A 21750-nucleotide genomic window follows, 5' to 3' on the forward strand; every position below is an offset into this window, starting at 1 on the left:
TTATACAAAATAATATAAATAATAAAAAAATATTATATAATTTATATAAAAAATATTTACATAAAATATATTTACTTTTATTTTTATTACTATTTTTATTGTTATTATTATTGTCTATATTTATATTTATTATTATTTTTATTTGCAAATATATTTATATTTTCTACTAAAATAAAAAAAAGGGAGAAAGAAATAGAATTCTGAATACTTGAAGCGCAATTACAAGACACTTTCGTAATTATGTTTATAACTAATTATAGTAATCTTTCCTCTTTTTTTCCTTAAAGGGACTGAACTTCGGCAACTTCTCGTGGTCTCACGCAGAGCGGCGAGTAGGTTGCATGCTCCCATAAACATCTTGCCTTGCATTGCATCCGTATCTACTGCGCCGCAGACAATGACTGCAAATGTCAGTCTCACCATTAACATTGATCACGCTCAATCGCGCGGCGAGGCAACCGTACCACCTTCAATCGCTTCGCGTAAGTACGAATTTTCAGAACGTGATGCTGCGGATAAAGTCATACGGCGGCGCAACTGCTTTGTGAAACATTTACAGACACGTAGCGTTTTATAGCGCAACTAAAGAGGAAAGGATCATGCTTATATAAAGGTCGAATTTCCGATTTCTTTTTCGCGGATACTCGCCCTCTCTTTATTCGATCCTTCAGCAACGCATTCAAAGCGCCTTCTTAACTTGCCAGCGCGTATATATTTTCTTGCGCGATCTTTCAACATTTTTTTCTGCGCGATTTTCAATTTGTGCATCAAATAATAATTATTTTTTATATTATTTATTTCCTTACGTAAATTCTTTAAGATATTTTCATACGCGTTAAATAAATTTTATAATGTAACATTTAATATATATATAACGATGTGTATAAATATCATGAAAACTTTACTTGCAAGAAAATAAATGATATAAAACATTGCAGAATAAAACGAATAATATCACAGAAGAAAGATATCTCTTTATATACGCGAGAAATATTTCTTTCCGCCAGATATGTGAATACGCGCAGAAGCTCTCACGGTCTTTTTCGTAATTCTAACCAGAAACGTGATATTCACGTGGAATTAGAGCGTTCGAGCATCTTTCATCGCACCCGTTAAAGGTCGAATGCGCGATGTCGGTTGGCTTCATCGGTTATATATCGTGCGCATTGAAGAGCACATTAATTCTGAGAACGCGGGCTCTTTCCCAGCCCGCATCTCGATTCACCTTGCTCATTTTGCATAAATTGCAACCTAGAACTTCATCATATTATAAACTGCTGCATTTATGACAAGGCGGGCATCTCTTTCGCGTGTCGTATTTAAAACATATTAGAGTTATTACTCAAAAAAAACGGATATATAATAACGCTCGAAATAGGAAATTTTATTAAACGATTAATCGCGGTTGGAGACTCAATAAAAAAAATTTTTTTATCTTTGTAACAAATTTTAACCTGGGTTTGCATAAATTGCAACCTAGAACTTTATCATATTATAAACTGCTGCATTTATGACAAGGCGGGCATCTCTTTCGCGTGTCGTATTTAAAACATATTAGAGTTATTACTCAAAAAAAACGGATATATAATAACGCTCGAAATAGGAAATTTTATTAAACGATTAATCGCGGTTGGAGACTCAATAAAAAAAATTTTTTTATCTTTGTAACAAATTTTAACCTGGGTTTGCATAAATTTCAACCTAGAACTTTATCATATTATAAACTGCTGCATTTATGACAAGGCGGGCATCTCTTTCGCGTGTCGTATTTAAAACATATTAGAGTTATTACTAAAAAAAAAACGGATATATAATAACGCTCGAAATAGGAAATTTTATTAAACGATTAATCGCGGTTGGAGACTCAATGAAAAAAATTTTTTTAATTTTGTAACAAATTTTAACCTGGTTTTTAAAAATATATAGTAAACTTTCATTGTTACGTAAAATGCAGGTAACAGTAAGTTATAAAATTACATAAAACTTTGTTTGCAAATTGTAACATATGTGACGAATTAAGACATAATATATAATATATTATTAAATAGCTGCACTTAAAATACGTGAATGTGACCTAAGGTTTAGTTATATAAATATGTGCGCAATCTCACGACTAGTGCGGTTCTCAAAATTAGCATATATAATCAAATTTACTTTAACGTTGTGCATGAAATTGTCCTCATAATTATGTATAACATTGCTGAACATTAATTTATGTATGCATGATATATGCGCGCATAACAACAGTGTTTAATTTTACATATTTCAATACACTTGCACATATTACCGCAAATAAATGAGAATAATTTCTTAATAATTATAACTTTAATCAATTTTATATATTAATATTTACACATTAACACTTTTATCCTAAATTTGCCATATATAAGATTGCTGAATATATGATTAAATTATACGTGCACGTTATAATACATAATTAATTCTTTATATTTTCCAATACGTTTACATATTACACAGTAGAAAAATTTGTTTTCTTGTTAAAAACGATCTCTAAAATTTTTGGTTAAATATTTAACACATTTATGTGTTAATTTAACATATTACTGTTTTGTTAATTAAATTTAAATGTTAAATTATTAAAACAATTAAAAAAAATGTAAAAATAACACAATGTGCATCTATTTTTGATTTTACACAATAAATATATTCTGCTTTATTAGTGACAAGATTTATCTGTTAAAATTTACAGGAAAAAAATATTGATTTTCTATTTTATAATATAAGTGAAAATGATAAAATCTAAAATTAACATATTTTGAATTATTTAAAGTTTTGCATTTATTTTGTGTTAAAATATTAACACAATATTTGTGTCTCCATTTAACATATCCAAATTATGTTATAATAAATTAACAGAAAAATTTCTGTGGATCGTTTGGGACACGTAATATCTGTTAAATTTAACAGAAATTTTTCAACCGTGTATTATTACAGTGCACAAATATAGATAATTTTTTGATAATTTTAATTTTAATCAATTTTCCATGTCAATATTTGCACGTCAATGTCTTTTTATCGTGAATTTACCATGAGAGATGTACCGAGGAGTTTACGGAACACCTTGTATGTGACCTGTAATCTTCGGGGTTAAGGCTCGATTGCCCTTCTCCCGAATGACTCAATCGGCCGATTGACCTATCCTGCAACGTGGCATCACGCAATTGAGATTCAAAATCCAAGTAGCGGATTCTTCGGAGAAGTACCTATATTACTCTCAATTTGATGAAAATTGCTCATTTTCTCTTATTGAAACTGATTTGTTACAGAAGAGATGATGTAAGGCGTTGCGCTTTGTTTCCACGACACGGATTACGAAACTGTAGCGGATTATGACGCGGAATAGAAGCAAGTCGATGTAGGTAATTATTGTACTATCAATTCACTTTGAACGGTATAATTATTGCAAATATCGGAATGTCCGAAAAATAAACACGCACATGATAAATTGAAATATTAAAATGTTTTACATTAAAAGTGATTTTTTTATTTTAATATGGAAAATATGGTCAAACGTTAATTAGAATTCATAAGATTCCATTGCAGAGCATGATTTAAAAAGGATAACTCAAATTGTTTGAAATTTATAATTATATAAAAAGAGTGTAAGAATTTCCTGACATGAGATATTTATTTTTATACTTCTGTGATCCAGCTTCTTTACACTAAAGATGAAAGAGACTTAAAAGAAGATATTAAAGTCTGCGACGTCTTTCATAAAAAAGAAAAGCGTGAAAAATTCATTCAACGACGTGTAAACGTGTATATAAAATTAAGTATGTAAAAAGAGAAAATTTTTTTACTTTCGAATGAAATATTCTTAAAAGAAAATTGTTTAATTTCCAGTGAAATATTCTTAAAAGACGACGAAGAAAAGAAAGAAACAAAAATTATATGACTCGATTGTATACTCTTTTTGTATTTTTTTTAGAAATAAGAAAGTTATATTTAGATGTAAATTAAATATCTTAATCTACTTAAATCGATAAAAAAAATATATTATACATATATAAATATATACATCTTACATATAAATATATTTTACATATTTAAATCGATCAAACAATATTTTAATCATAGCAATTTTTTAAATACGATATATGTATCTCGGATTTCGAAACATTTATTGCAAAGCAATTGAACGGGACGTTTGCGATTAACACGTCTATAAAGGTGCTCTTTAGCCAGCGAGTCTTAAAGGTGCCCTTTACGGCTTAGATAAAGGAGGTTGGTTTCTGAAATTTCTAGGCCAGAGGTTTCCGGCGAGGGTCATGTAAAGGGATCTTACGTCCGAAGGAGGGTAGGTGTGTCGGACGGTGACCTTCTTACACAATGAACGAGAGACCAACATCGTCAACGGATATGATTCGAAGGGATCAAGCGCGGGCGCGGTCGCGGAGATCCTGGGAAACGTATATAAAGTCTGCCGAAGTCGACTGCAGGCACATTCAAGCATTCCCGGTCGGCACGATGAAGACCCTCGTAAGTATTCGTTTCGACGGACGGAAGTGCGCGAACTATCCCTTTCTCTTTATTTTTACCTCGACAATCCACGTGTCGCGATCGGCTCCATTATTGTGCTTTTTTAACGAGACGCTCCAGTGAGACCATAGTGACAAACCGAATAATTTGATCGAGAATTCTTCGCGCAAAATTATTCATTGCTCGATATAGAATTATATATAATTATACATAATTATAAAATTATTCATTGCTCGATATATAATTATAAATAAAAAAAAATATAAACTTAATTTTGGGGTAAAAAAACCATAGCTTCCAAGTTAAAGGGCTATACATTTTTTCCCCTAAAATTAGGTTTATATTTTTTTAATAGAAAAAAAACTAGGATAATCTATCTCTCTCCGGACTGACCTGAAATTCTGCATCTTCAGTTCATCTCGCTCGCCTTATGCGCCATTGTCGCCGCGGCACCTCGTGAACGACGTGAAGCTGTCTTGGCTGGTCACGGGTTTTACGGGGCTGGTCATGGAACTTACGGTGGCCACGGAGCTTACGGTGCTCACGGAGCTTACGGAGCTTACGGTGGTCTAGCGGGCTACGGCGGTCACGGGGTCGCCGTTGCTGGACCGTTGCTGGGAGCGACCCACGTTGTGGGTCCGCACGTGGGCGCCACCGCAGTTTCCGCTCCGGCAATTGGGCCGGCTCGATTGACCGGATCGATCGCCGGTCCTGCTCACGTGTCTGGCGCCGTGGCCGGTCCAGCTGTCGTGACTGCTTCCGTAGCTGGTCCCGCTCACGTGGAAGGCTACGGTGGCCCGTACGACGGTGGCTACGCTGGTGATCATGTTGGTGAGTAATTAAAGGAATTCATTTTACAGAATGTCTTATATTGCTAAAAAATAAAATGTATTTTGTGATGAGCGCGAGTTTCTTTTTTTATAGAAAATTTATATAATATTTTCTTAATATTAATATTAATATTTTCTTTTTATATAAAATTCATCATTTTTGGCACAAATATGGTGAGAAGTATTTTTGCAACAATATATATTAATCAAGAAAATATAAATAATGTAATATTACATAAATGCTCCCTATATTATATTTGTGCAAAAATCATTTAAAAATAAATAAAACATGATTAATGAAAACTTTTAAATTATCAAACATAATATAAATAATTTGTGTAATATTAAATAATATTCTTATTTTACACTGTAAGAAACAATTAAAAAAAAATATTTCCGCATTATTCGTGCCTTAAAAAATAAAGAAAAAAAATATTGACTTTTGAGCTGATCATTTTTCCCTTATTATCCGCAGGAGGTTACGGAGGATACGCAGCTGGTCCTGCTTACGGTTACGCGGGATATGCTGGAGGTCACGGGGGATATGCTGGAGGTCACGGTGGATATCACGGAGGTCACGGAGTGGTTGTAGCCGGACCGGCCAGCCACGGCGCGGTTCTCGCCGGACCTCATTCCGGAAGCGCGGCTATTGCTGGACCGCACGCTGGTTCGGTGGTGATTGCCGGTCCTTCCGGTAAGATCACGGCTCACGGAAGTGGTTACGGCGCCGCCATTCACGCCGGACTCGGCCACGGCCACGGTCACTGGTAAAACACCCCTGCGAAAAGCTAAAAAAAAATAAGAAAAAGAATCACCTCTTTCCAAATCTCGCCACGCCAAAGGTGTAGAATGTCATCCCTTAGGCGTCTTTTTCAAAGGGAGCTTAACAGATACATTATAGACATATTTAAAGCTGCTATGTATAACACGACGGCGTTCGTCGCGCTTGATACTTCTTATTTACACGGTGCGCTCATGGATACTTACGTCTTTTTTTTGTGTGTATGAATGGAATAAATTCGCTTTCTTCTTCGAGAGGAGGCATTTGTAATATAAAGTACCCAGAACGTTATTTATTTATTTTCACCCGTGTTTCGCATCAATTCCGATCTCCGATCTCTGCCCATCGAATTCATTAAGCTCGTTATACACAGTTGAAAAATTTCTGTTAAATTTAACATGTAGATATCACATGTCCCAAATGGTCCACATAAATTTTTGTATTAATTTAACATAATATGGATATGTTAAATAGAGACACAAATATTGTGTTAATATTTTAACACAAAATAAATGCAAAATTTTAGATAATTAAAAATATGTTAATTTTAGATTTTATCATTCCCATTTATATTATAAAATAGAAAATCAAAATTTTTTTCTGCAAATTTTAACAGATAAATCTTGTCACTGATAAAACAGAACATATTTATTGTGTAAAATTAAAAATAGATGCACATTCAATTAACAGAATAGTAATATTTAGTAAGTTAATTTAACACATACATATTTAACACAACAATTTTAACGGGGATCGTTTCTAACAAGAAAACACAAATTTTTCTACTGTGTATCTTTTTCGTTTTTTATTTATTATTTTTTAATTTTTTAATTTTTTAAATTTTTTATTACGAACAATGGACGTATAAAATTGTAGAAAGTACTGCTTCGGTAAAGTCTCTTCCGAAATTCCCTTGTACAAAGTCCTGCGGAAGTCTTGCGTGTTAAGTCAGACCAATTGTCTTACGCAAATCGTCGTGACAACGGCTTATTAACTCCGACCCGATCTTTATCGACAAAGCTTGAATTATCTATGATGAAAGCAACCGTCGATTACATCCGGCAAAGTTTTGAATAATTGTTTACCACTTGAACAAACCATTGCTACACTAATTTTACGGATGAAAGTATGTACAGTAGCGTATTGCAAACTATCTTTATGCACGAAATATATTTATACTTCAACAAAGAAGTTAAATATAGCTTACAAATTATCCCATAAAAATATATAAAATATATAAGGAAATAATAAATACATAAAATATAATAAAATAATAAAAATATATAATAAAAAATGATATAATATAAAATCACATATTAAACTTTCGAATATTCATTTTTAACTTATCTACACGATATATCGTACTAATTAGATTTTAATCCGCTTCATAATCTTAAAAATGAACATCGCAAGCAATTTATCAAAATAACTGAAATATCTAGAAAATCTATCTCTTGCTGACCTTCACTCGCAATTTACGTTACGATTCCGTCAAACGGTTCATTAAATCCGACGAATACACGCACACACACTTCATCTCCCGCAATTGCGCTTCGTTATCCTCGAGTATATCTCGTCGTTATTTTTCAGCATAAAAATTCTACCGCGAAACAATAATCGTTCCTCGTACTTGGTTCAGAAAACGAGCGTTCGTTTCGCACATATATTCGATCGCGGATCGATCATTATCGGCACGGTACGGATTCGTGTCGTTCGATAATAGATAACGCGCAGTGTCTGTCGAGCCCGCAATCGGGCAGACTTAACACAGGTACATACACAGCCTCAGTGCAATCCGTGTAACGGGTTGTTGCGGTAAAGGATAAGGTCGACATGAGCGTGACTCGAGGCAGACATCAGTTCGCGAGCTGAACAGAAACTAAAAAGTCACGGTCGGAGATAGAAAACTAGGTGGAAGCAAAATTTTACCTCCAAACTGTCAGCATGTAAATTAATATTATATCAATTCTTTATATTATATATATATATATATATATATATTAATTAAAATTATTAATATATTAATAAGTTTAGAAAGAATAATTTTAATAATTAATAATTAATTATATTTTGAAATTATTAATATATTAATATGGTATATTAATGATTTCAATATTAATTGCGAATATATATATATATTCGCAATTAATATTGAAATCATTAAAATATATATATATATATATATATATATATTAATTAAAATTATTAATATATTAATAAGCTTAGAAAGAATAATTTTAATAATTAATAATTAATTATATTTTGAAATTATTAATATATTAATATATTAGTGATTTCAATATTAATTGCGAATATAATTCTTGAGATTAAAATTCTAATCAGCTATCCGTTTAGCGGTGCAAAATCAAATCAATTCGCGATATCGTGCATCAAAATGATAGTTAATATATATTAGTACAAATTATATATATTAATTAAAATTATTAATATATTAATAAGCTTAGAAAGAATAATTTTAATAATTAATAATTAATTATATTTTGAAATTATTAATATATTAATATATTAGTGATTTCAATATTAATTGCGAATATAATTCTTGAGATTAAAATTCTAATCAGCTATCCGTTTAGCGGTGCAAAATCAAATCAATTCGCGATATCGTGCATCAAAATGATAGTTAATATATATTAGTACAAATTACAACAGCATGTCAATTAGAAATATATTAATCACAATCGCGTAATCGTTAATTTAGTGCTCGTATAATTATTAGTACAATATCAGACGATACACGTAACGCTTTTGTGTGTCGATTAGAGAACAATATACATTCGGAATGATAATTTACCGGAATAAAATGTATAAGAGTTTTCGCTCGTAAATTTTGGTAGGAACGAGGCCTGATAACAAATTACGGGGATGAAGCTCGAATATCAAGAAGCTACCCCCGATATAAATTGGAGCGTCGGGCGAGCATCTAGCAACTAGCGAGTAATTTATATAGGATTTGCGCGAAAGCCGAATATAAAACGCGATTTACGATATCTATTACGCGTGTGCGTTAAAATTTATCTCTCTCTCTCTTTCGCGATCGCAGGATGTTTAATCTAGGATCACCCGTGTGTTTTGTCCCATCCTCTTTCCCGCGGACAACAAATCACACGCTATCGCGGAAAATGAGAGATATGCAACGCTCCATTCGGAATATCGAGCGATTCGTTAAGCGAGGTGCCTTAACCCTATGGGAAAATCGTGGCATCTCGGCCGAGATAGAGGCCGCGACTACGTAATCTCGCGGCGTTTCATCATCGCGACAGCATTGTGAGAATGCACCGAACCCCCACAAATTCCGAAAGGTCACCCGCTTGCAAACGGCCGCCCATCGTCGTCGCTTGTTGAATAAGAAAACGGGTCGAGCAACAGGAGGGCTGCATATTATATTTTCACGCTGAATGCGTGGATACGCGCGCCATCCAAACGCGAATGTTAATTATTGCGGACAATGGTGGGCGATGATACAATAATAATAATCGATCGCGAATTATCTAGTATCTAGAAGTTGACGTGAGTTGCTGACGTCATAACCGTGAGAAAATTCTGTTCCCTTTTGCGCTCTCTTGGGTTTTCAAGATTCGCTCCAGCAGTGTGCATCAGGCGTGCAGTAGGCATTTATTCAACAATTGTAATATATAGAAACGTTCGCGTTACTATATTATTATACCTATGTGAAGTCGAATCAATCTCTCCGTTATTGTTTCGTATTTACGAGCAGAATTTAGCAATATGCGAGATTGATTGACGTGGAAAATATACAATTATTAAATCACCGACATATAATTTGGTCTTATTATTTAATTTGAATTATTTATCTTATTAAATTTCTTATGAATAATTACTCACGTTTATATTTGAAGTATATTATAATATAATAATATTAAAATTATATTAATTTAAAGTAAAATAAATCTCTCCGTTGTTTCGTCTTTATGAGTAGAATTTAGCGATATGCAAAATTGATTGACGTGGAAAATCTAGGATAAATATACAATTACCGACATATAATTTTATTTTATTATTTAATTTGAATTGTTTATCTTATTAAATTTCTTATGAATAATTACTCACGTTTATATTTGAAGTATATTATAATATAATAATATTAAAATTATATTAATACGAAGTAAAATAAATCTCTCCGTTGTTGCGCATTTACGAACAGAATTTAGCAATATACAAGATTGACGTGAAAAATCTAGGATAAATACAATTATTGAATGACCGATATAATTTTGTTTTTTAATTTAATTTGAATTATTTTATCTTATTAAATTTCTTATGAATAATTATTCACATCATATTAAAATTATATTAATATATAATAAATGTTTTAAAGGAGATATAAATTCATATATTTTATTATTAAATTTTCTTAGACGTATACAATAATATTTTGTTTTATTATTTAATTTAAATTATTTATCTTGTTAAATTTCTTATAAATAAGTATTCACGCGTTTATATTTAAAATAGATTATAATATAATAATATTAAAATTATATCAATATAAAATAAATGTTTTAGAAAAGATATAAATTCATATATTTTATTATTAAAGTTTCTTAAATATATACAATAATATATACAATAATTCATTATATCTAGAATATATAATTAATGAGGTAGATCTGTAGTTTAGATGAGGTAGATATGTGTTGATAAAAATGGCTGAAAAAAATCGTCGGCTCTTTTCTCATTTTAACATACGCGGCTTTACAAAAAATTAAATACCGTAAAATACACTTTGTATCTTCATTAAAACTACGCTTTAATGCTTTTCCAACAATAAATAACGTTTTGTTTATTTGTTTTGTGAATTTATATGAAAAGTTAAATATCTCTTGAAAAAACTATTTTGTAATATTTTTCTTTTAAGAGAAACTTTCAAACTTTAAACATAGTTCAAAGTTATTTTAAACGACAAATTATTACAAAATACTTATAATCACAGAAAAAACAGTATCCTTGAGAGAATGCAAATATGCTTTGATTCAAGTATATTTTATCCTTATAATAGCACCAAATATAAATAATTTTGGATAAAGGATAATTTATCCTTAAAACAAAGTGCAAAATATTCTTGGTTGAAGCTGAAATTTACTTATAAATATTGCAAGGACAAGTGACAAGTGTGCATCGGATATAAGCGGTACTTTCAAATAAATATAATAATTCTTAGTTCAAATGTGACTAAGTTTGTTTTTACCATATGCGATTTTTAAAACAAGAATATATCTTAAGGATAAAATATACTTTACACAAACTTATTTATTATTAAAGCAAATGAAAATTTGTGATTACAAAGAGCATTCTATGCTTAAATCAATCAAATAGCGTTCAAGAATAAAAATATACTTAAATCAAGGATTCCTTTTTTTCTGTGATCTAATTACAACATTAATGAGGCAATATTTCGACTACATATAAGGAAAAGCCATTTTTTCTTTACAATTTTAAGAGACCTAGATTACGCATAATATATATATTTACTATTAAATATCATGATTCTGATAGCAATATCTAAGTTGAAAGTCATCGAATAAAATAGGCAAACTAGTTGAATAAGCTGTCGTGTGAATATATCGATTATACGTCCGGGAACTGTAACAAAACATCGTTATATCCGTGCTTTCTGCAAAATGCATTTATAAGGGTCTGAAAACGACAGAACCCGTGTGTGAATTCGTCTTTGTTGCCGTTATAAATCACGAGTCTTGTCGCGGGTCAGAGTTACGACCGAGACCGATCGTCGGCTACCAGCTAACCGGTAGCATTCCTGAAGAGATCGATCTGCGAGGAGAACGTGAAGCAAGAAAGCCGGATTGTTTTCTTCTGGCACAGTCATTCTCTCTTTCTCTTACTCTCTCTCTCTTTCTCTTCTCTTCCGCGTTATATGTATGCATAACAATGCGCGCGAAAATGGCGCAAGGCGCGGCTGTTAATTACGAGGCGAATAGAATGTGTGAAAGATCGTCGGACAGCCGATGCAGATCGCGCAAGGTCGATCAATAAATCCTTCAACGGCCATGAGAGTTTCGGAATGCAGATCCGCGCACGACGCACTTTTCTTTTCGAAGAGAGCCTACGAGAAATTCAAAAGAATGTGTTATAGAATTTTCGAGAGAAGAGAACGCGGAATTGTTTCATTAAATATTTCGCGAATTTGCTCATTCTCGTTCTCAATTTTTTTTTATTTTAGAATTAAAATGTTTCAGATAAAAGTTAGATGATCTGGAAGACAAATAAGGATGAAATTAAAAAATGATATCGGAAAATTTGTAATAGAATATGACTAATTACAAGTCTTTGAAAACGATTCAATATTACAAAAATTTGCTGTCGAAAATAGGACATCACATTTTAGAAATAGAATAAGATAATTTTAAAAAATTGATTTTTTCGAAAATTAATTTTTCCAGACTATACACAACTTTTGCCTCAAATATTTTTTCTAAATATAAAAAATAATTGATTGTTCAAAATGGATTCAATATAGATATATTTATTTATATATTTAGATTGATATACATATTTATTTGATGGTAAAATAAAATGTTTGCATAACAATTTTTAAATTAAATTATCGAATATATACTGCTCCCAATTTTTCGGGAAACAAATTTTTTTCTGACTAAAATAATTGCGTACCTTTTATTGATCGATATCGAAATTGAGAGTAATTTATTAGACTCTTGTGGGATATAATAATTATTTTTAATTGCCTCGCGAAAAAAATCACTGCCGTATAATCGAATCTAAAATTAAAAATTGATACCATTAAAACGTCCCTATAAGTCACCGGCATTTTTTTATTATATCTCTAAATGCGATTTTTATGACATAACGTTCTCGCGTTTATCGGATAATGCGAGCAACTATTTTTCCTCAGATTTCACGTAGAGAGAGATATGAAACTTTTTAAATAATGCCTGTTGCACGCTACTGCCAGTTCAACAGTTTGTAGTCTTCATGTAAATACAGCTCACCTGAATTGTAAACACCTGAAGCGCCGCCGAGAATCCTCTTCGCCGCAAAGTTTCGCTCGCATCCAGCTGGATCCAGCTCTCGAGCTCCGCTTCTCATCGAAGCCCGGCGACCGATTGATCCCCGTCGACGAGGACGATTCGACGATGCGGCAACTTTCCATCGGCCATCACCATCGCGGAACTATTGCCGCGCAAGCTGATGCTAAGTGAGCTTTTATAGCCCGGGATATGCAACCCGCGGACGCACGTGGGACGCGCGAACTTGCGGCGGAATCAGGGCGGAGCCTGCGTGACGAGGTTTGAAAAAAATCCGATTAATCGGATCGAAAACAGCCGTGCGTCTACGCGACGCAGCCTCGACCCGGGATCAGAAACGTCAAACCGCACCCAAGCGAGTTCGGGCGAGATCAACGATCCGGGTGGCGATTTTATCAGCTTCGCGCAAGAGACGCGTGGTTTATCGGAGATACAGAGGATTGTATTTGCTCCGAGATCTCGAAGAGAGGGAGATTTTTCAACCGTGTTACAGACCAGCGCTACAATAGACTGATAAGTGCTATTTACTCGGGAAAAGGCACTCACAGCTTGCGCGGATAAATAGATAAAAAAAGCTATGATATTTATTGATACATATGTGAGTGTATATCAATAAACTATTATATTATTAACATTAATGATAATAATAATTTATATTAATACATATTCAAACATTATTATCAATAATATCAATATTTTATATTAATACACACATATAATTATTAAGTGCGATGATATATGCGAACTATAGTACATTATTACAAATTAATAGAAATATTATAATAAAAAATTAAATACAAATAAAATAAAATTAAATTAAATCAAATTAAAATATTATATGAATAAATGCATGCTCTATAATATCGAATAAACTTGCAGAAGAAAAAAAGGATGATGATCTGATGAGATAACAATAATATTTTATATTAATAATAAATATTATAATAAAACTAAAAAATTAAATACAGATAAAATTAAATTAAATTAAATCAAATTAAAATATTATATTAATAAATGCATGCTCTATAATATCAAATAAATTTGCAGGAGACAAAAAGGTGATGATCTGATGAGATAACAATAATATTTTATATTAATAATAAATATTATAATAACACTAAAAAATTAAATAAAAATAAAATTCAATTAAATTAAATCAAATTAAAATATTATATGAATAAATATGTGCTCTGTAATGTCGAATAAACTTGCAGGAAAAAAAGGACGATGAGGTCTGATGAGATCAATGGTGCGCGATCTATCGCACTTGGCGGACAAATAATTCGGTGGCGCGATCGATCAATCTTGTTGCATATCGAAAATCCACGCAATGAAGGATAAGCCATCTCTGCGCCACCGTGCAGTAGTACTTGTAGCAGGACTCGCTTGGCAGTGCTCGGTGATTGATGATGTACAAATCTAAATTTACAGCGGCTACCGCTGATCACCTTGATGAAAACATGTAACGTTGCGGCCGACGGCTCGGCAGAACCATTAGCCGAATGGTAATCGATTAATGCACGCGATGTGCACGCTTGTAAGCAACTTTGATAATCCGTTTATGTCATGTTTCAAGCTTTGTAATTGTAAACCAGTTAGAAGAGATATCGGCATGTATACACGCGTGCATATGTATACATACGTAGTCCAAAAATTTTGCTTAGCCGATCGCGTTTCGCGGATGTGCTTTGATAACTAACAATAAGCGGAGAACTGCCAATAATATTGTGCAACGCGCGTCTAAACGATTAATTTATAAATTGTTCCATATGCAAGAATAATAGCGATACAATGCTAAACTATACAATTACAAAATGTAGTGTGGTTTATACACAGAGAGAATTTTCTCTTAGATTTACCCTGAAAATCATGGTAATCGTGGGACAATATGGTATTGGAAGAGTTTTATCAGAGTTTTTCTGATTAATATTTACCACAATAAAAATGTTAATATCTACTACAATAAGATATAAAATATACTCGATTAATTTTACTATGTACATATTTTAATATTTTTTATTCTCTCCGTGTACAAATTAAATATAACTAACAGAATAAATATATCGTTTATTCGTATAGTTTTATCGAAGAGTCGCTTGATTGATGAGACCCAAAATCGTTTTACGAGAAGATTCGACGTTGGAATCTCGCCAAATTCTGCTGTGTGGAAGAAACGTCGGTTTTCGTAAATCAAGAAACTTTGAGAATCTTCGATCTATTACATCGGATACCCGCACAATGCATTTCCTCTTTCCCTCTCGCGGAGAAGAAAAAGATATCGTGAAAGGAAATGACGAAATGTCCAAGTTGACACGTCTGTTACTCTTCATATAGGTAGATACACACAGTTCGAGCTGCGATTCTTTCCAATTGATTTCAAGAGAAAGCACGATGATATGGAAAAAGGTGGCAAAAAGGAGAATTTTCGTATCTCTCAATCAACAGTCCACCATTGCTGGTGTATGATACCCGATAATGGCACCGCAAACGATTCCTGTCTGCGAGAGATATGTTTCGAACTCTTGGTGATACGCACACATACCCACATGCGGATACACACGCACACGCATTCGTATCCGATGTAACAATAGGACCCTCATTCCTCGCGACAATCTGCGAACCTCGAATGATGCGTGGGCAATGCAATCCGTGCCTCGCCTAGACGAATGCACAATGCAATGCAATGTAATCGGTCTAATGGCGACAGATACGTGTCTATTTACCGCGGCGAGAGAAAGCAGGAAGAGGACACGTAGACATAGAGACACTTCAGTCGTCTTTGCTCTCAAGGTCGTTAGGATGATTGAATGCGCCAAGATAAACAGCTGATATCATCCTTCACAAGACAAAACACGTGACGGCGTTACAAATCAAGTAAACATCTTCGAGCAATAAGTGCATTTTTTTCCTATCATTTATATAGCTTTTTTTTTATTCTTTTAGGGTCGGTTGTTCAAACCACGGTCTTATATACAGGTCAGGAAAACTTCTTGTATATCGACTACATCCTGTCAAGCGTAACAAAATGTAACTAATACGGCTGCCAACTCAGGTCGATTTATTCAATGTGCTCCAGCGCAGATTTGTTTTTAGTTTGACAGTTTTTTGACAGTTTCGTGTTAGATCTTGTGCGCAAAAATGTTAAAAATAAACACGGTTAAAAAACCGTCGGAATAAATATTAAATATTAAGAATAGTTTATTATAATAAATATATTATTATATTATGACAGGCCTGAGTTGGCCGCCATATTGGTTACATTTTTTATACACTTCATTTTAATGAGTATCCTGACCTGTCAAACCTCTTCGTAAATTTTATTTGACAGATAGCATAAGTTCGTCTTTTTTTAAACTTATCTAAAAAAAAAAAAAAAAAAAAAAAAAAACGAAAGTATGCTGACAGGTAAAATTTAGCAAGAGACCTTCGGAACAACCGGCCCTCGAAGAATCTACGAGATAAAAGAGAGATGCTGGAAATAAAAAAATGAACGCGTCGAACGCCGAGGGTGGATAAGGACTATACGTCATTCGCCTTTCAACAAGTTGACCTAACGTCAATCAGATTTTCAAGTATGCGCTCTCGAGAGGGAGTTAACAAAAGGCGATATGTCGCATCGAGATATCGATCTGTTGTTACTACTGCCGATTGCGCAAACAGACCGAGGGAAATGCAACGCGCGCGAGCCCATGCCATAGACGGATGCGTTGAAATGGAGCGGCGCGACCCTCGTGCACACACGAGAGAGGTGAGATATTTATGGAGGTATATAGGTGTACACTCTGCGGAGTGTCACCAATACCAGGTGACAGAGACTCGACGCCGATAAGGCGTCGCGGAGAATGTTTGGCGTGTCCTGGTGCCCCGCCCTTTGAGGTCGGCGAGCAGTCGACCGGACCCCACGTTTGGGGATAGACGAGATGTCCCTATAAAAGCGCGCCGGACATCGATCGATGGCAGCCACATCCACCTCAGCCGTTGAAGGAAAATTCTCTCGGTTTCGACCACTACCTCTTCGTCATGTATTCCTCGATCGCGATCCTCCTCGTAGCGGCTCTGTCGATGGCGAACGCGGCCCCGTCGGCCTACCTGGGCCTCGGCGCCGCCTTGGCCGGCCCGATTCTGGGTCCCGCGACTCTCGCGGGACCGGCTAATGGACCGTCCGTACTGGCCGGACCGGCCGTCGGACCCGCGCGCATTTCCGGGGCTGTTGACGGCGGCGCCGTCGTTACCGGAGCGGTCGCTGGACCGTCGGTCGTTTCCGGTAGCGTCACCGGACATGCGGCGCTGCTTGGCCCGGCTCTTGGACTGGCGGCGCCAGCCGCCTTGGGATGGCCTGGAGCTTACGGTGAGATACGACAAGGATTTATTTGTATCGAATTTAAATGTAGGATGTGAATGGTATAAATTTTTTATTTTTTATTATTTTTAAATTTATTATCAATTGTTATCTAAGAGAGATGTGTATTTAAGAAATTGTAGACAACAGAAATTGTAAAAAAATATGTAATATATTACACAAAAATATGTAAAATTACATAAATAATAAGTGTAAAATTACACGATAAATAATAGAAATGTTTACCTTTTCATTATTTATCATGTAATTTTACATTTATTATTTATGTAATTTTATATATTTTAAATGTAATTTTACAATTTTTTTTTACAGTGAAGAGAATGGCAAGTTGAATATTATAAATTTTATATTTAAAAATTTATTATTAATTGTTATCTACAAGAGATGTGAATTTGAGAAATTAATGACAAGAGAAATCGAGAGAGAGAGAGAGAGAGAGAGAGAGACAATTTACAATTTAAATATTGATACGTTAATATATTATAATATAAATATGGCTTTGTTATGTGAACATGATCTTAATATTAATTAATCTACATAATATTTAATAATAATTGATATAAATTAATAGTTTATATTAACTTGTTTGCTCTCTGATTTTTGGCAAATCAATATTACATAATGTTATTCCAATGCAATGTAATGCTTAGGAATCTTATAATAATTTACAATTTACATTTTAATATTTATCTCGACTTTTTAATCTTAAAAAATTATAAAATCTTTTATTTGTCCGTTTTTTATTCTAAGGAATTTATTCTTTAATATAAAATTTATTTTATAATTTATTAATTTAATAATATTTTTCTCTTTTATAATGAAAGAAATTAAATTTTAATCTTTCTATAAATATATATTTGATTGTTTTTTTAAATAAGTAACACTTGAAAGATATTATATAAAGTATATTCTATAGACATTCTATAAAGTACCTAAATGACTCTAAAAGAGCAGAATTACACTTGCTTTAGATTTGAGAAACTTCTCTCGTTCAAGAAAACATTATTATCAGCTTTGTCTTTAAATTGTTTAAAATACGCAATTACTTATTTACTACAAAATTCAAGAAATAGGCTAATAAAGGATTGAACGAAACTATTAAAATTTTCAATTAGCTATTAAATAACAGTACTTTCTTTTTTATTTCCAGAAAATAGTTATAAAACGAAGTCTATTTATTAAAACTTTTATTCGTAAATTTTAAATAAACGAGAAACTTTTATTTTTTCCTAAGTTGAAAAAAGTTACAGATAAACAGGAACTTTTATTCTACTTTGAAAAAGTAAAAGTTTGTGGAGATGATCAAACGCGTTTTTCTTCCGTTAATATTACACAGGGGTTTGTGCATGGTTACGATAAAGTAATAATTGTTTAAATATGTTATTATAAATTATATAAAATATATAAAATATATAAAATTACAGAAACATATGGTTCTCTTCTCAGTTAATGATACACCGATTTCTATTTCAGAAGTTCTGATTCATTTACGCTTCTTGAATCGCGATCAATAGCTTGTTTTCCATATTTCGATATACAGCCTTTTTAATTTTTAAAATTTAAATAATACTAATTAAAACAAGTTCCAACTTTTATAATTTAAATTAAAATAAACTTTAAAAAATATATGTTTTCTCAGAACTGTTTTAACATTAATTAAAATAACTATTAAAAATAAACTTTTACACAGAGAAACAATTAAATATTATTATAAATTAAAACTTAAAACAGAAAGAAAATAATTTGAAAGTTAAAAATTCATAAATAATGTTATATTTATAAAAGTTAACAGTTAACAGTTTTATTTAATCCTTGTTAATTAAAACCAGGTGCAGTAATTAGGCGCAACAAACTTGTTTACAAATCTTTTTTATTAAATTTGAAATTGCAATCCTATATTTGGATCATCATGAGTAAATTAATTGACAAAAAATCCATGCATCTTAATTTACATCCCTACCTTACTCTTTGCAAAGTAAAAAAATTTTTATTAATCGATTTGTTGATAATAATCCAAAGAAAGGATCAAAATGTTCAAATTTAAGAATGAAAATTTAAAACAACTTTGCGCCTAATTTCTGAACCCGGCTCTTATTAGTCCTCATTTTACTTGAATTTTGTACTTATATGTCAGAGTCTTTTTGTTTTTTGTGTATTATATTTATTTTTTATCAAATATTTATTTATTTTTACCTGTTCCAATGTTCTGTGTCTTTCAGGAGCGGTTCTTGCCGGACCTGCTGTAGGTCCAGCAGCCCTCGCAGGACCAATCGCAGCTCCAGCTCTGATTGCTGGCCCATCTGGTAGCATCACTGCTGGACACGCCGGATTAGGCGGAATCATTCGTGGATATACACCTGGACACTGGTAATTCGCATTATTTGTCAACATGAAGGACCTCCGCGACTGATCTCTCCGATACTCGCCAACTCGATCACACATCGCGATCTTCGTCATTTGATGTATCTTTCTCTTATATGTATGTTACGTGTACATAACATAATTTCGTATATACATTGTTATATATAATAATAATAATAATAATAATAATAATAAATGCACTTCTGGAACAAAAATTTTAGCATTTTACATTTCCCATCTCATATTTTTGTCTTATTATTATGTCTAATATATCCACATAAATCAAAATTTGTTTTACATTTATCAGAATATTTTTCAATTATTTTACAAAATCCCTTTCTAAAAAAGGCATGCAAAGTTAATTATCGCAATATTGTTGCTGCTTTTCCGCGATGCTGCGATTGATTATCTCAGTTAACATTGTGTGTTATATTAATAACATCAATATATCAACCGATGGTCGAAATGTAGAGTATGATTTAATAAAAAATATAGTCAGTTTGGTTGAGAAGAAATAAAGGATTTTATTATTTTTACACTGACAAGTTATTACATTTTACTATATATCATTTGGTTTAATCTAACCAAATATAATTACGCACGCAAAACAAAGTTATATTAGTCTTTGATAATAAAATCTAAAAATTTGCATGCATGCAAAAATTTTTAATAAGTGCATAAAAAATATATTAATTAATTGTGCAACACAAAAATTCAATATTTAAATCTCTAACAAAAAATACGAACAAAGAAATAAAATTTTCTACAAGAATCTTTTGTAATCAAATATCTACATTTTCATTAAACTAACGCAAAACTTTATACCCCATACATCCGTTACGCTGCGCGGTTCGCGCGAAACTGATTTTCGTGCGAGGTATCGCGAGTGCGAAGCCGAGATCACGTGACTAGTGGCCCACTGGTCATGTGACCACTAGTCATGTGACCATCGGTCCCGCGCTCGCGATATCCCACACGAGAATCAGTTTCGCGCGAGCCGCGCAATATGATGGATGTAGGAGGTATAGAGTCTCGCGCGAGTTTAATAAAAGTGTAAATATTTGATCACAAAAGATTCTTCTAGAAAATTTTATTTCTTCGTTCGTATTTTCTGTTAAAGATTTAAATATTGAATTTTTATGCGTTGTATAATTAATTAATATATTTTTTATCTATTGATTGCAATAATAACTTTTGCATGCATACGTTGCATGCATTGTAATAATAATTTTATAAATGCATTGCAATTTTTAAGGTTTTATTACCAAAGAATAATTTTGTTTTGCGTACGTAATTTTATTCGATTAAACTAAACAAAATGAAAAAAAAATATAGAGGGATACATATATACAAAATAGTTCTCAAACAATACAATAGAATTTCGACAAATTAAAATTATCTAACAGAAATTTAATAAATTAAAATTATATACATAATCGAAATTCGGGAATCAAAATTATGTACATAATAGAAATTCAGCGAATTAAAATTATGTATATAATATAAATTGACGAATTAAAATTATGTACATAATAGAAATTCGGCGAATTAAAATTATAGTCAGAGCATCAAGCAACTGTCATTACAAAGATTAATAATTTGACAGTTGTAAAACGATAGAAACGATTGCTTGTGTTGTCTAGTATTAAAATATATATGATCAAATAATTCTCTATTTATAATCTAGTTTATTTCTCGCTTATTCTCTTTGACATGCTTTTGTTATAATTATAAATATATAAAAACGATCTAAAGTTAATGAGACATTTTCTTCTCATTATATGTACAGCAAAATTAAAAATCAAAAATTAAAATTCAAGCGGTCAAGGTCCATTATATCGGTATAATATCTTCTTAGAAGCTAATCGGAATTGG

General features: G+C 32.3%; 2 protein-coding genes across 2 annotated transcripts; both read left to right on the plus strand.

The window, feature by feature from the left end:
• The first annotated feature begins 4450 nt into the window (after window positions 1–4450).
• LOC114931557 (uncharacterized) lies at window positions 4451–6381 on the plus strand. The gene is made up of 3 exons (XM_029303676.1): window positions 4451–4500; window positions 4914–5331; window positions 5806–6381. The coding sequence occupies exons 1-3, from the start codon at window positions 4489–4491 to the stop codon at window positions 6099–6101; spliced, it is 726 nt and encodes a 241-aa protein (XP_029159509.1). The 5' UTR covers window positions 4451–4488; the 3' UTR covers window positions 6102–6381.
• Window positions 6382–17101: 10720 nt separating this feature from the next.
• On the plus strand, window positions 17102–20084 carry LOC114931558 (uncharacterized). The gene is made up of 2 exons (XM_029303677.2): window positions 17102–17502; window positions 19734–20084. The coding sequence occupies exons 1-2, from the start codon at window positions 17175–17177 to the stop codon at window positions 19883–19885; spliced, it is 480 nt and encodes a 159-aa protein (XP_029159510.2). The 5' UTR covers window positions 17102–17174; the 3' UTR covers window positions 19886–20084.
• Window positions 20085–21750: the final 1666 nt, after the last annotated feature.

This window comes from Nylanderia fulva, unplaced genomic scaffold, assembly GCF_048542155.1.
Source record: "Nylanderia fulva isolate GAGA-0341 unplaced genomic scaffold, ASM4854215v1 Scaffold11, whole genome shotgun sequence".
NCBI lineage: Eukaryota > Metazoa > Arthropoda > Insecta > Hymenoptera > Formicidae > Nylanderia > Nylanderia fulva.

Bases quoted from the DNA above. Each gene is read 5' to 3' on its own strand.
- LOC114931557 (XM_029303676.1), top strand. The intron at 5,332-5,805 runs GTGAGTAATTAA...TATTATCCGCAG, and splicing joins CTACGCTGGTGATCATGTTG to GAGGTTACGGAGGATACGCA.
- LOC114931558 (XM_029303677.2), top strand. From the start codon at position 17,175: ATGTATTCCTCGATCGCGATCCTCCTCGTAGCGGCTCTGTCGATGGCG. The intron at 17,503-19,733 runs GTGAGATACGAC...TGTGTCTTTCAG, and splicing joins GGGATGGCCTGGAGCTTACG to GAGCGGTTCTTGCCGGACCT.